At 45.8% G+C, this 13474-nt stretch overlaps 1 protein-coding gene and 1 long non-coding RNA gene across 5 annotated transcripts in view; one reads left to right on the top strand and one right to left on the bottom strand.

Annotated features, from left to right (window-relative positions):
• Positions 1–4272, bottom strand: part of Hnf1b (HNF1 homeobox B) — a 51138-nt gene extending 46866 nt beyond the window's left edge. For 2 of the 4 annotated variants that reach the window (XM_005393907.2, XM_005393909.2), the window contains exon 1: positions 3762–4272. In XM_005393907.2, coding sequence (XP_005393964.1) covers positions 3762–4105 — 344 coding nt within the window. In that variant the 5' untranslated portion in view covers positions 4106–4272. The remainder of the gene's footprint in view (positions 1–3761) is intronic. The other 2 variants (XM_005393908.2, XM_005393910.2) reach the window with 1 other exon arrangement.
• Positions 4273–4324: 52 nt separating this feature from the next.
• LOC102018674 lies at positions 4325–8876 on the top strand. Its single transcript, XR_262564.2, has 2 exons — positions 4325–4611; positions 5166–8876. It is a non-coding gene; the product is annotated as an uncharacterized LOC102018674 (long non-coding RNA).
• Positions 8877–13474: the final 4598 nt, after the last annotated feature.

Below are 13474 nucleotides of genomic sequence, written 5' to 3'. Positions count from 1 at the left end.
TCCTCCTCGGATATGGCAAGCGAATCTGGAAGGTAACTGTCTCATAAATTTTAAGTTTGGGCTAAGAACGTGGTCAGACTTCATTTCTTATAAACACAGGCATGCAAAAAACTTTGTATTAGTGCCTTTGATATTTATTTAAAATTTTCTCAACTTTGCTAATATCATTTCTTGCTTAGTAAATAGGTGACAAAATGAGAAATGTCATTTAAATTAAGAAAATAAGACATAGTATAGGGTAAAAGTATCAAAGAAACAATACTTTCACAAATATTGTACATTTTAAATTTATAAACACCATCTCTTTACTGTGCATTTATATATAATATATATATATTTGATAGGTCGTAAAAATGAAGGGAAAATTTGTTTCAGATGAAACAATAAAAATGATGTTAAAGCAGAGATCCTAAATAGATAAAATGTTGCAGTGTAACATTTATTTCTAAATAGTGTCTATGTCAAATAAAATTTGGTTTAGTGAACTCAACTTCTAATAATTAAACAGACATTTTATGAGCATTTGAATGGTTCTGATTATTTTTAGAAAGCTTTTGATATTAAATTTATAAGAACTCGGGCTTTGAAAGAGATGTTTCTGAGAAATGCAAATTCTAGATTAATTACATATAAGTTAATAACGAATTTCTCAAGTATTTATAAAAGTACTTCCAAGTAATACAACATAATGAAGTAACAACAAGAACAAAAACAGAGAAAATGCATTCCTGTTTTAAACATGAATTCACCTTGAGCAAGAGAAAAATAAGGTAATAAACATTTTAGACATATTCATGTAAACATCAGAGATCATGTGAAAGTTTATTTCTGGCCAATATTTCCCAAGATACTTTCAGGGTGGAACACACTTTCAACAGATACGAACAGTTGCTTCAAAAGTTAGGAAAAAGTATTTGGATTTTAGAAGTTAATACTGTATTGCTTGAACAGTTTCTTTGGCCATTTGTCTTTTGTTGAAATTTCTTTACCTGTGTTCATTTTGTGCGCCTAAGAAACCTAGGAAAATAGTGCAATGTTCTAAGTGCAAACAGCTCGGTGAAAAAAGTGAATCAGTTCAACAATCAGGCCGGTTTCAATTTGTAAAAAGTCCACAAAAATCTTATAAACAAGGCAAAACCTTCAAGTCCGAATTAAAAGAACTAGAGTTCAGGGTAAGATGGCGTAGTTACTACACCTTTATACCTCTCTGCCTCCAGAATTCCCGTATCTTTTCTGGGAAAGGCCCCGAGAGCTGGTTTAGATATCTTTTAGTTTTTAAATACAGCTCACATTCAGGAGCTCCCAACCCGGATAGACGCGCATGGCCATTGTGCTCGGAGCGCAGGTGTCAAACGCCAGACCTGGCCGCCGCAATGTCCGCCAGGCACGCTGCTTCGCAAACAATGACTGCTGCCCGCGAGCGGAGCGGAAAAACCCCGGCACAGCTGTAGGCTCCTTCGCTGAGAAGCCACAACTCCGGTGCCGTAGGCAGCAACCAACTTTCCTAATGCCACCTCCGGCCAGTCTGGTGGAGAGCTCCGCCGGGAGCAGAGGACCCGGCAGCACACAGCACACAGTCCCCAACCTGCCTTCCTGGCCTTTCTCTTCTAGGAGGTGTAAAGGGCGTCCGGGCGCTCCACCAAAGTGACTTTTCTTTTCTTTCCGCCTTAGGGGAATAGGCTGGACAAGAAAAAAAAGGAGGTGGGTGGAGGTAAGGGGCGCTTGTGCCTGGCGCTCTGAAACCGATTGTGCAGTGACCTGGGAACCGCAGACAATTTCTTGAAAAATTACTTTAATAAAGTCTGACGAGCCCGGAGTTGGGGAGCGAAGACAGCACCCACTTGACAAGGGGAGAAAAGCCTCAGGATCTGTCCAGCGAACCTAATTCTGGCGAGGGTCTCGGCCTCCCTAATCCTCCTCCCCACCCTGCTTTGGGGAGAGAGAGGGCTAAGGTCCGAAGACACCCGAACCAGGCTGGGCCTGGCTTTCCACCTGCTGGGCCTGCGGGTGTCGGCGGCCCTGGGGCTCCTCTGGCTGCTCCGGGCTCGAGCAGCCCCGTTAGGGCGGCGGGGGCCCTCGGCTGCGCAGGGTCTGGGGGTGGAGACGTGGCTCGTCCTGCAGTGCAGGGCGCGCGCCCCGAGAGCGGCGTTGAGCACCCCCGCGTCTGCGTTTTGATTTCCTTCCCTTTCTAAGCCGCGTTTACAACTTCGCCAATGAATAACCCGCCTCTCTTTTCAACCTAATCACGGCCCTTTGTGTATCTTTCTGTTGATGATTTATAGAAATAAATTAATAACACCCCAACTCCACGTGCTGCAGTTTATGTTACATCTCTGCTGTGTCCCGCCGGGCGATGCTGGGCCGGGTGCAGAGGGGCGCCCTGGTCTGCTCGGGCGCCCCAGATCGTAGGAGTTCTGCCCTAGCCAGCGGCCCCGGGGGCCAGGCAGAAGGGCCGAGGCCTGGGTGACCCGCGGCCGGGATCCTGGCTGTTCCCAGGTCCGGGTCACCCTCCGCGCCGCCCTGGAGTCCCAGCCATTCTGAGGGGCTCCTCTGCGGACTCCTCCCCGCCTCGGCGACCCACATCTTGCTGTCCCCTAAGCCTGCCCGGGATCTAACGCCGCCACAAAGGGAAATGGCGAGGGAAGAACCTTAAGTCTATGAATTATAGCAAAACATTTAGGGGCGGGGGCTAGAAATGCCCCCGATTATGTTGTCTAGAGGGCAAGCCACCGAGTCCCCAGGGCGCAAATTCAAAAGCAAGGTCACATCCCACCCCGAAAGGGCACTGCGAGCGCGTGGCCAGGCCGGGAGCGACTTCAGTCCTGGGCTCTGAAACTTTCAAATCGCAGCGCTTAAGAATTGAGAGACAAGCGAGCGGTTCTTTCCTAAACCCCTGTGGCCCCAGAGCGAGGTGCGATCTCCCAGAACCACTGGGCTCTTTGGATAATTAGTAACTAGCTGTCAAAGAGTAGGCCGGTCGGTGAGGACCCAGAGGATCCGGGCCCGGGGCGAGAAGGCCCGCTCTCCCGAATTCCCCCTGGGGCGCCGGGTGTCGGAGGCAACGTGCTTGCGCGCCTCCTTTCGCAGATCGAGACCAAATCCTCTGCGAATAGACTCTTCGTCGGATTTAGCCTACACCACCCGCGCTTGCTCAGCTTCGTGGTTTCTTTTGCCCGGCGCGGGTCCACTCTGACCGCACATGCAAACGTTCCCCTTTACAAATCCAAAGACCGCTTTGGGAATTCGAGATAATTCCGAGTCCAGCCTGGGCGCCGCAGATGCGAGCGCCCACCAGATCCCGGCCCCAGGTGCTCGCGGCGGGTCCCTCTGCAAAGCACGGCGGGTCGCTGTGTCCAAGCCCGGCCACGGCTTCCTGACCTCAAGCAGTGCGGCCTGAGGCTTGCAGGACTGGTGCTTCTACTCCTGGGAAATCACAGTGATTTCACCGCACCCACTCACTCCTTCAGTCTCTGGGTCAAACCTCGGGCAAAAGGCTCCGCGCCTCTAGTTCTCGCGGGCCGAGCCCCGGCCCCACGGGGAAGGCCCTAGGGTCCCGACGCTGACCTGGAGCCTCGGGCCCAAGGGAGCCTGGTTGAGGGTCTGGGAAGGGTCCAGGTGTTGGGGGAGAAGTAGAACGCCTCCCGGGGGGACTTCTCGAGTAGCAAACGGGCTTGCGGGAGCAGTGGGCGCTGTGTCGCTCGGGCGCGGGGCCCGGGCTCCGGAGACTCCAGCGCGAGCTCTGCACCGCGCTCGCTGCCTACCTGAGCATCCGGTCCACCTCTGCCCGCTGCTCCACCGCCTCCTCGGTGTTGAGCGCCTGCAGCTCCTTGAGGATGGGAGGGGTGTCATAGTCGTCGCCGTCCTCGGAGCCCTCGTCCCCAGACAAGCGGCCCTTGGCGTGGCCGTTGGTGAGAGTATGGAAGACCGGCTTGGTGTCGGGATCGGTCCCGCTCCCGGGAGACAGAGGCAGCGTCTCCAGTTTCACCCCGAAGTTCGGGGATGGCAGCAAGTCTTCCAAGGCCTGGACCAGCACCTCCTTGGTGACCCCGGAGCTCAGTAGGGCGCTCAGGAGTTCTTGCTGGAGCGACGTGAGCTTGGACACCATTTTCCAAGGACGGAAAGAGAAGGGGGTGAGGGGGTGGGTGGGTGCGAGAGAGGAGGGTGGAGGGGAGTTTCACAAGAGAACCCCAAGTCCTGGAACCCCTCCACCCTTCAGCCTCCAGACACTTGTTACTCCCGGGGTCCCGGAGCCTCCTCCGAGAGGAGTCAGAAAACTTCTAACTTGCCATGATCGCCACCATTAGGCCATATAAGATATGCAAATTAGTGGGAAGGGCCCTGCTTTCGGCAAGATGCAAATGGTGGTGGGGAGGGGGAAACCCAGAGAGAGAGAGAGAAAGCAGTCGCGGGGAGCGAGAGACCCGGGCCGGGAGCTGAGCTTGCCGGGGCCCATTGTACTCACGCTGGGGGGCTGAAGACCTTCTTTTGTGGGTTCTGCTTATCAGCTAAACTTTAGCTGACCTTTGGACTTGTTAAAGCAAGTGGCTTGCAGCCTAGGTGCGGGGACTTTTCCACTGGCCACACAGACGAAACTGCGCTTCTGGGGTTCAGGTGAGAGCTGGAGAAAACTGGGGGTGCTCTTGGAAGAAGACAGAGGAGGATGCAGGTAGAGAGCTTCCCAGGCGTGCACAGGTGGTAAATCCGGAGAGCCAGCGGGGTGCAGGAGAAACTGACTGACCCCTTGGGCAGGAACGCGGAGGCCAGGAGGAAGGGGGTCTCAGGTGGGGTGAATGTGGATTGGGGAGACTCCGTTTATTTTAACCTCAGTTACTGCTCTCTGGGCCCCGAACCCTCACGGTCCAGGGCTGGCGGTTTGGATTTGCGGAACTGCGGGCCGGCATAGCGTAGGCAACAGTGAAGGAGTCACCGACTAATTTATGACCAGAAGAAATCGCCCAAGTGGAGGTCCCTCTAGCAGCTCGATGTGCTGGACGCCTAGGTGGCAACCTCCTGTTTAAACCCGGCCTATCAAAGGGCCTCCACTTCTGCAAAAAAGCTAAGACCGTGGGGACTCCTTTCTAGGAGTGAAAGTAAAGCTTGGCCTGCGGCTGAGTGAACATTGGAGCTGTGTGTCCCGGGCCCACTCACTTCTGGTTTGTTCGTAGTTTCAGGACACCCGCGGCGCATTCTGCAAAGGCAAGGTCACTGCTGCAGTGTTGGGGAGTCTCACTCGCCAAGTGGAGAAGGCACTGAGAAAGCCACTGAAGGAACGAAGTTTTCCCCAGCCAGACCTGGCTGGGAAGGAAGCCCTGGGCGCTTCAACACTGCAGGAGTTTCTGCCACAACTCCTCTGGGACGGCGGCAAAGGGGAGGAAGGAGGCACCCAACTCACCCAAGCCTATAGGCTGAGATCTGACTTGCAGAACAGGGGAAGGGGCTCCTTAGGGTGTACCACTCAGACTCCTGGGGCAGAAGACACTCTTGTCTTTGAGCCCCAGTTTCCTCATCTGTGGAAAAGGCTGAGAGGGTAGGTGCAGTGCAGCAGAGTTGTACACGCTGAATAAGACCACCTGTGCAAACCCTCGTTCTGAAAATAGTGTGCACACTTTCCAGTCTGGGAAGGCAGGAGGCCCCCTTGTAAAAGCCAAGAGGCCAGTGAAACCTAGCACTTCTGGAAGCTTGGAGTTCTCAGAATCAGAGAGAACGAATTCGGGAATAGGAAGGACTCGGCCGTTAGGGACAAAAAATGAGAATCAGCAGGAAAATTGCAAAGGAGCTTCTGAATATGTCCTCCTTTCTCTCCCACCTTCAGAGATAATTAGGAGAAAGCTGAGTTTAAACTAGGGATAGAGAGAGAGCTTAGCGTGGTGGACAACAGGTGTCTGGGTCACCTGTCCTGGGAGCCAGAAAGAAAGGAGGTAGTTGTGTGTATAGATTCCTGGGAAGGTTTACACTTATCTCAGTCCCTCTTCCCTGAAAAAGGGGTAATAAATCCATAGAAGTGAGGGCCCTTCATCCCGCCTTCTTGTTTTCTAGTTTGTTGTGACATATGGCAGATGTTTGCCCACTGTAATTCCACTCAGTGGAGAATTTTCTGTCTCCTCAGCTCCTCTCAAGCAGGATAATGAAGTGTTCAGAGTAAATGCCCCTGGAGAACAGCCTCCTCCCTCCTCTCTGTCTCTTTCTCTCTGTTATAGTTATAGAAGCACCAAGTACAATGTAGATCAGATTCTATGTTAAACTGGGAAGGCCCATTAAAAAGCCAAACATTACTTCTCTTTGTAACAAGATAATAGTTAAAAAGCAGTTGTAGTTCTAACTGCTGTTCACCTCCTTGAACTTCCAAGCCTCTTTCGCCCTCAACATTCAGGTATCAGCAAACCCATTCTTCCCCACACCTCAGCCACCCAAATAAAAATACAGAAATTGCACACAGGGGAAAATTCCTATGAGTGCCCAGTTATATCTTCCATGTAATCTTGCTATTCATAGCCAGAAATTCCTGTAAGCCTCTTCCCCAGACCTGCCTTGTATTTCTCACTTGCTGCTATTGTAGGTACTTATGACGTGGTTGCAAGTACTGTGAATAGATTCAGCACCTACCCTAAAAAATTTAACAAAGAATAAGGAGACCAACAGCATATCCTTTACAGTATAGGTCTTAGATTTAGCATCTAAATGAGTTCTGTCTTGAAACTCTTCAGAGAAACTTCTCTCCCCCAATAGAAGAAGACTCAGCATGTCTGCAATAATCTCTGCCTATGCTTCACATGGGATAAAGTTGGGACAGACTGAGGCAGTAACCTCATGTTAAAGATGGGAAAATAAGCTGGACATTGTAGCCACTCAAGGAGGCTGAGGTAGGAAAATCAGCATGGACGACTTAAGAACTCTGTCTCAAAATAAAATAAAAGCTGCTACAAATGTAGTTCAGTGTTAAAATATTTGCCTACCATGCACATGAGGCCCCAGATTTGATAGCAATACTGAAAAAAAAAAAAAAGAAAAGAAAAGACAAGACACTGGAAAGTCTACAGAGATGTTGCTTGTAACCACTGGAGGAAGTTAATTTGAGTGCTGTTTGGAGCAAGGCTTTAGGATGAAAGAAGAGGGTCCCTAGCTTTCATTGTTTTGGGAGATGAGAGTTGAAAGGGAGATTCTTTGGGGCAGGGGGAGAATACACAGCTGAGAAGGGGGGCAGGCTCTGTAGTCAAACAGACCTAAACGTGCAAAAGAATAATGACGTTATACTGTGTTTTCGTGAAAATGAAATGCATTAACAATCACAGGTCCCAGGAGTATGGCAGGCTCTCATATATTTAGAAAAATAGAGACACACCATGAAGTCATGCTGAGAAGCGAGGCAACTGATCTCTTTGGGCTTTTATATTCCCAGATTGTTTTTAAGAGTTACTGAATTCGAAGAGACACTATTAGGCTCTTCTTCCAACAAATTTGCAGTTAGATTCCAAGATTTTCTAAGGGAGATGCCGTCCCTGGTATGAAATAATTTGAAATCTACTTGGCATATCATTTATGAAGGTTTTCTGAGCATCGTGTTGGTAATTTTACCAAATGGTGGATGCAGCTCCTGTGAACTCACTTCGCCTGTAATTTTCTTCAGTTTGTGATAGTTTCCCTTCCTACTACCACCACTTTCCACGTTTACCTTTCTTTGTTTACAGGAGACCCTGGTCTTTCTGATCTCTGCTCTTCTGCTCTCGAAGGCTTCCCACTGAGTTGGCGGTGACTAGTAGGGCTCCAAGTGCAATCGTCCCTGGAATAAAACATAAATACCATTCTATCCTGTTCTGAGCTGTTGAAACCCACAAAACATTCTAGACTCCAGGGTCAGAAGCTTGAGGTTCTAATTCTGGCTATAACACTCCTTTCTGGGTGATTCTTCACCCCCAAAGGCTTTAGTGAGTACCTCCTCTGGGCCTCTGATTCTGCTTTTGAAAAATGACCAGTTGGTTTGGATAACTATGTAAGAACTCCAATTTTCCTGATCTGAAATTACTAAAAGGTCTTAAATTACTGGAGTCTCCACTTCAAGCTTTTTGGCCAGATATAGTGTAAGAGCTCAGGCCAGATCTCTGAATAGTAGTGTACATGAGATGTTTGACTAGCCCATGAAAAATACACACCTCAGGCTGTAAAGGTCCACAAGGGTTAAGGACTTTCTCATGTCTCGCTCTTCAATGCCTGGAGAGGTGCTGATATAAAGTAGATGCTTAACAAAATACCGAAGAAGAGAATATATCTCTGGATTATACTGTTAGAGATGATTTTTCTGTTTGCTTATTTATACTTGTCAGATTTTCTCAATTATCAGCAGTAAAATTCTAATACAAAAATAATTTTTTTCCAGATACGAAAGGATATATACTGTGTGATTACATGTATAGGCACTTAAAAAGTAGAAAGAGAAATCTACAGTGGTAGCAGTTTCTGGAATGGTAGAAAGGTTTCATGCTTTAATCAGGGTGGAAGATACATCAAGTGTCTTTACATGTAGAATGTGTGCATATTGTTATATATAAGGTATAACTTAGTAAAAAAATTTTTAAAAATATTTCTAAAGTATAAAATGTAAACAGCAGAAGTCACCGTCTTACCCCTTCCACTGTTTACACTTGATATGTGGCCCTCCAGAATCTTTTCTATTCACCACGTGTAGTTAATTGCCATTGAAACCTCTAGACTCCTAGTATATCCCAGGAGCCAGCAAACTTTTTCTGTGAAAGAGCTAGATAGTAAATATTTTAGGCTTTGTAGTCCAGAAAGTCTCTGTTGCAACTATTCACTTTGCTATTATGGACAATACCTAAATATGTGTGGCTGTGTTCCAATAAAACTTTACTGATAAAAACGTTCGGCTGGCTGGATTTGCTCCAGTTTGTCAGCCCCTGGCTGAAGCAACTAATGCCAATCAAAACTTGCAGATGCAAAAGAGAACTTAAAAGTCATCTTGTCCTCTGGGATAAGTAGATTCTTTATCTTGGGAGACGAAATAACTTTCCCAAGAGATACAATACAGTGTACTAGGGAAATCCCGGCTTTGGAGTCAAGTAGACTTGTAACTTTCTAGGAACATGGAGTGTGACTTTGGACAATTACTTCATTATTTTTAGTCTTATAGTATGAACACATGTAAATATTGATAACAAGGGATTTTATGCCTCATTGGGTTGCTGAGCGAGTTAAATGAATTACCACAGAAAAACACGTTTCATGGGGTTCACATAAGCAGGGTACAAATTAAATTCTTGCTAATAATCATAGCACAAGGCTCAGGGGTCTCCTCCCTCCTGCCTCTATCCTTCTAAATGCATAGCTTGTGGGGGTACAGTTTACTACCAAAACTCCCAGATGTTCATTATGTCTGAAGCCCTTTGAAGAGCCCTGTGAAGGAATAAAAAACAGATACAGGAAGATACCAAATCCCCATTATTTCAGCCACTGGCTTCCTTTCTAGAAATCCCTTCCACCTCTGAGCCTTTATTTCCCCACCACACTGCTATTAGATGACCTTTCCCAGGGGAACTCCAAAAGCTAAAGAAGATTTCTTTCTTTTGATTCAACAACCCACATCCTTCTGCTGGGTCATATTTAAAATAGGGTGTTCCCAGCAGCTTGTAAAAGATTAAATTAAAAACCAGTGAATGAGCCTAGTATGATATTAAACTAATAAATACTACACCTAGCATAGAGGCCTTCACTCCAGAACAATGCCTACTCCTTTTTCTTCCTTTGCAACATCAATGATAAGTGGGTGGTGGGACCAGCACACAGTAGGTACTCCAAGAATGTTTATTGAATAAATGGTGAGCCCAGTGCATAGGATGTATTCTATGAATGTTTACTAAATAAATGATATGGGTTAGGTTGTAGACCTTAGAAGAAAATCTTTCCTAAAATTTCTTGGAATTTGTTTTCAGATCAATATTAAAATAAGTATTACTGACATACACAATAATTGCATTCTCCTTTCTTTTTCTCCTGACAAACCCATGAGACAGGCACTATCATCCCCACTTTAATGGTGAGGAAATGGAAGTTTCAAGATGTTAAGGAAGCCTAGCATTGTGGTGCACATCTGTAATTCCAGTTACTCGGGAGGCTGAGGCAGGAGGATCACAAGTTTGAGGCCAGCCTGGGATACTTAATGAGATCCTGTCTCAAAATAAAATAGAAAAGGCTTAAGGATGTAGGTCAGTGGTAGAGTGGTGGCCTAGTATGCACAAGGTCTTGAATTCAGTCCTCAGTATATTAACAAATTTTTTTTCCGAAGAAGATAAGGGTTGACTTAAGATCCTATAAATGGTTAAGGATTGAAGCCTTGGACTTAGACAGTGAACCCCCTAATCCATGTTAAGTGTCTAGCTTTTGTGCTTTCACACCAAAGCACCCTGGGCAGCCAGAGAGAAGGAGAGACAGAGAGACAGACAGACAGACAGATAGAGACAAAGACACAGAGAGAGAGACAGAGACAGAGAGAGACAGATGGAAACAGAGAGAGACAGAGAGACCCAGAGAGATAGAGAGAGATCTCTAGGTCTCTCCTGTCAGAGGAGGCATCTGACATGTAAAGTGCTATTGTTCTTTTTTTTTAAACTATTCTTTTTAAAATAAAAAAGAAACATATCTGTACAGAGATTTATGATGTACAGAGAGCTTCTTCTTTTCCTTCAGTCCTGAAAATAGTCCCTTGAAGAAGGATCACAAATTTGAGGCCAGTCTGGACTACATAACGAGACCCTGTCTCAAAACAAAATTAAAGAGGGCGTGGCAGACATTACTGTCCACAATAAACAGCGGAGACCAGAAAATAACGACAGGGCTGTTGAAGAGCAGATATTCAATGCCTGGCCTGAGGTTCTGAATGTTTCTCCTTCGGGAGAGAGGAATCACTGAAAGTTTTCAAGGGGGTGTGTGCCATTTTAAAATTTATTTTTTTAGAGAATCCTTATGACATCAATAACTAGTAGTGGCTACTTATTGGATGCTTACACCACTGTGCTGAGATTTATACCATTATCTTATTTGATCCTTACAATCACCTTACAATCTCATCATCTCAATTTTACAAAATTAAAATTAAATGTTCTCTAATTTGTCCTATTTTCTGGAGCCCAAATGCCAGGATTCGAACTTTGGATTCAATAACTGCGTATGGCTAATTTAAAGTTTTGATTAAAACTTCCCATACCTCAATGTACCCATTTTTCAAAGTGGAGATAGAGCATCTATTTAGTGGGACAGTTGTAATGAGTACATGATCTAATAGATGTCAAGCCATTAGAAGACCAGCTGTCAGTAAGCTCCCAGTAATCCCACACAATGACAGTGGTGATTGCCCAAGGTGGCACACCCAGAGAGAACGTGTCCCAGCGGGTTCTTTGCTGGAGACCCTCCAGGAAACCTTTTTTTTGCTGTTGTTTTTTGTTTTGTGGTATCAGGGATCGAACTCACGACCTTGCGCTTGCCAAGCAGGCGCTTATGCCATTGAGCTATATCCCCAGCCCACCTCCAGGAAACCTTTGTCCTTCCACATGCAGTAGGTAGGTAATGGTCAGGCAGGTGCAGCGCAGTTTAAAAAGAAAAAAAAATATATATAAGCATTTTATTCCCATTGTTTGCATCAATTAATTTATGACATGTACCATGCACTACCATTTTATGTATGTTACAAAATTAACACAAAAAGAAAAATACGGAGTTACCATAAATAGGTAACAAAGCACCAAGATCCTTCTCCTGTCCCTCCCCTGTATCATGTTGCGCACCTCCATTCACGACCCCAGTTCTCAAGGAAGGACGTATACAACTTTATTTTCCTTCAGATAAACAGAAATATGGTTAGAAGCCTCTAGATAGCTATCTCTTGGGAATTTTCTAAGATTTGGAAAAAGGTGAGGGGAAATGATTAGAGGAACAGTGGTGCCTCAGTTCACGAGCTTAATTTGTTTCACAGTTTTGGAGAAGAAGGCCGTGGTCTTGTTTGTGCAGGAAAGGCCTCGGTCGTATTCATCACTCCATGCAGAGTTTGCAAACCAAACCAAAATTTTGCCAAATGCTTCTGTTTGTGAACCAAATTGTTTCCAAACAAGTGTTTGTGATCTAAAGTACCACCCTATAGGATGAGGGAAAGGAAAAATGGAAGAAGAAGAAAATAATAAAAATTAGATTAAAAAATACAACCATTTATTTTGGTGTGATACCGGGGATTGAACCGAGGTCTCCTGCATAATAACTTTTTTTAAAGGAAGAAAGATACAAAGGGAAGGAGAGAAGGAAGGAAAATGAAATAAATGAAAGAAAGGAAGCAAGGTAGAAAGGAAGGGAGAGAAAGACAGGGGCGAAGAGGACAGGCAAATGCCCTTTCCCTGTGCCCCTGGACAGAGGCAGTGCTTCTGCTTTGGAGTTGGCCTTTGCTCGGACCCCTGGGTGTCGCAGGAATGTTCTGTCACAGTCTATAGGCTGGACCTTGGCCTGCTTCCACACAATCAGAACCACTGGCTAATGAAGTGGAGACTGCTTTCTGGTCCACATCTCTTGTCCTATAGCTAGGCCTCGCTTGGTGGTGCTGCCAGGGGTGATGTAGAGCCTGACCTTTTCCCATCACTGTCCCACACACTTCATTAACTTCTCCTTGCAGCTAGAGGTGGCTGGGAGGAATCAGAACAGCTGCCAGGTTCTTCAGAGAGCAGAGCGGTGTGAGGTTTCCGGTGCATGGTTTCCCAGACGCTCCTGCCCTGGAGGTGTCTCTTGTAGGGAACGGGAGAAAACCTGGTATATAGAGCACTGGAAAGGAAAAAGTCCTGTTCCAACTTCTTGCAGGTTGCTGAGTATTTTTTCCTTTTTAGTTCTTTGCTTTAAAAATGAAAGACTTGGGGCTGGGGATTTAGCTCAGTGGCACAGCGCCTGCCTGGCAAGCACAAGGTCATGAGTTTGATTCCCGGTACTGGAAAAAAACTAAAAAAAACAAAAAAAATTTTAAAAAATTAAAAAAAAAAAATCACTTAGACAAGGTGCTTTAATGTAGAACAAATAAAATAAAACAATACACAATTTGACACAAATAATGTCACATGAAAACACAAGCAATGCTTATCGAATTAATTAAAAAATTAAATTTTTAAATTTTTTTTTTGTTTGTTTTTTTCTAGTACCGGGAATTGAACTCATGACCTTGCGCTTGCCAGGCAGGCTCTGTGCCGCTGAGCTAAATCCCCAGCCCCAAATTTTTTAATTTTGAATTTGATCAAAACATGGACCATGAGAAGTACGTAGTATTTGTTGACTAATTGACTGAATGGTGAATTTTCACAATAATCTTGTGACAATACAAGATAGACAGTGGCTTCTTGCCGGAGATATAGCTCAGTGGCATAAGTACTTGCCTGGCAAGCCTGAGGTCATGAGTTCAATTCCCAGTACCAAAACAAACAAACAAACAAACAAACCCACA

This window comes from Chinchilla lanigera, unplaced genomic scaffold (assembly GCF_000276665.1).
Source record: "Chinchilla lanigera isolate Chin_1 unplaced genomic scaffold, ChiLan1.0 scaffold00050, whole genome shotgun sequence".
Classification (NCBI taxonomy): Eukaryota; Metazoa; Chordata; class Mammalia; order Rodentia; family Chinchillidae; genus Chinchilla; species Chinchilla lanigera.
The sequence above is the reverse complement of the archived record's forward strand: the minus strand, read 5'-3'. Positions and strand labels throughout refer to the sequence as shown.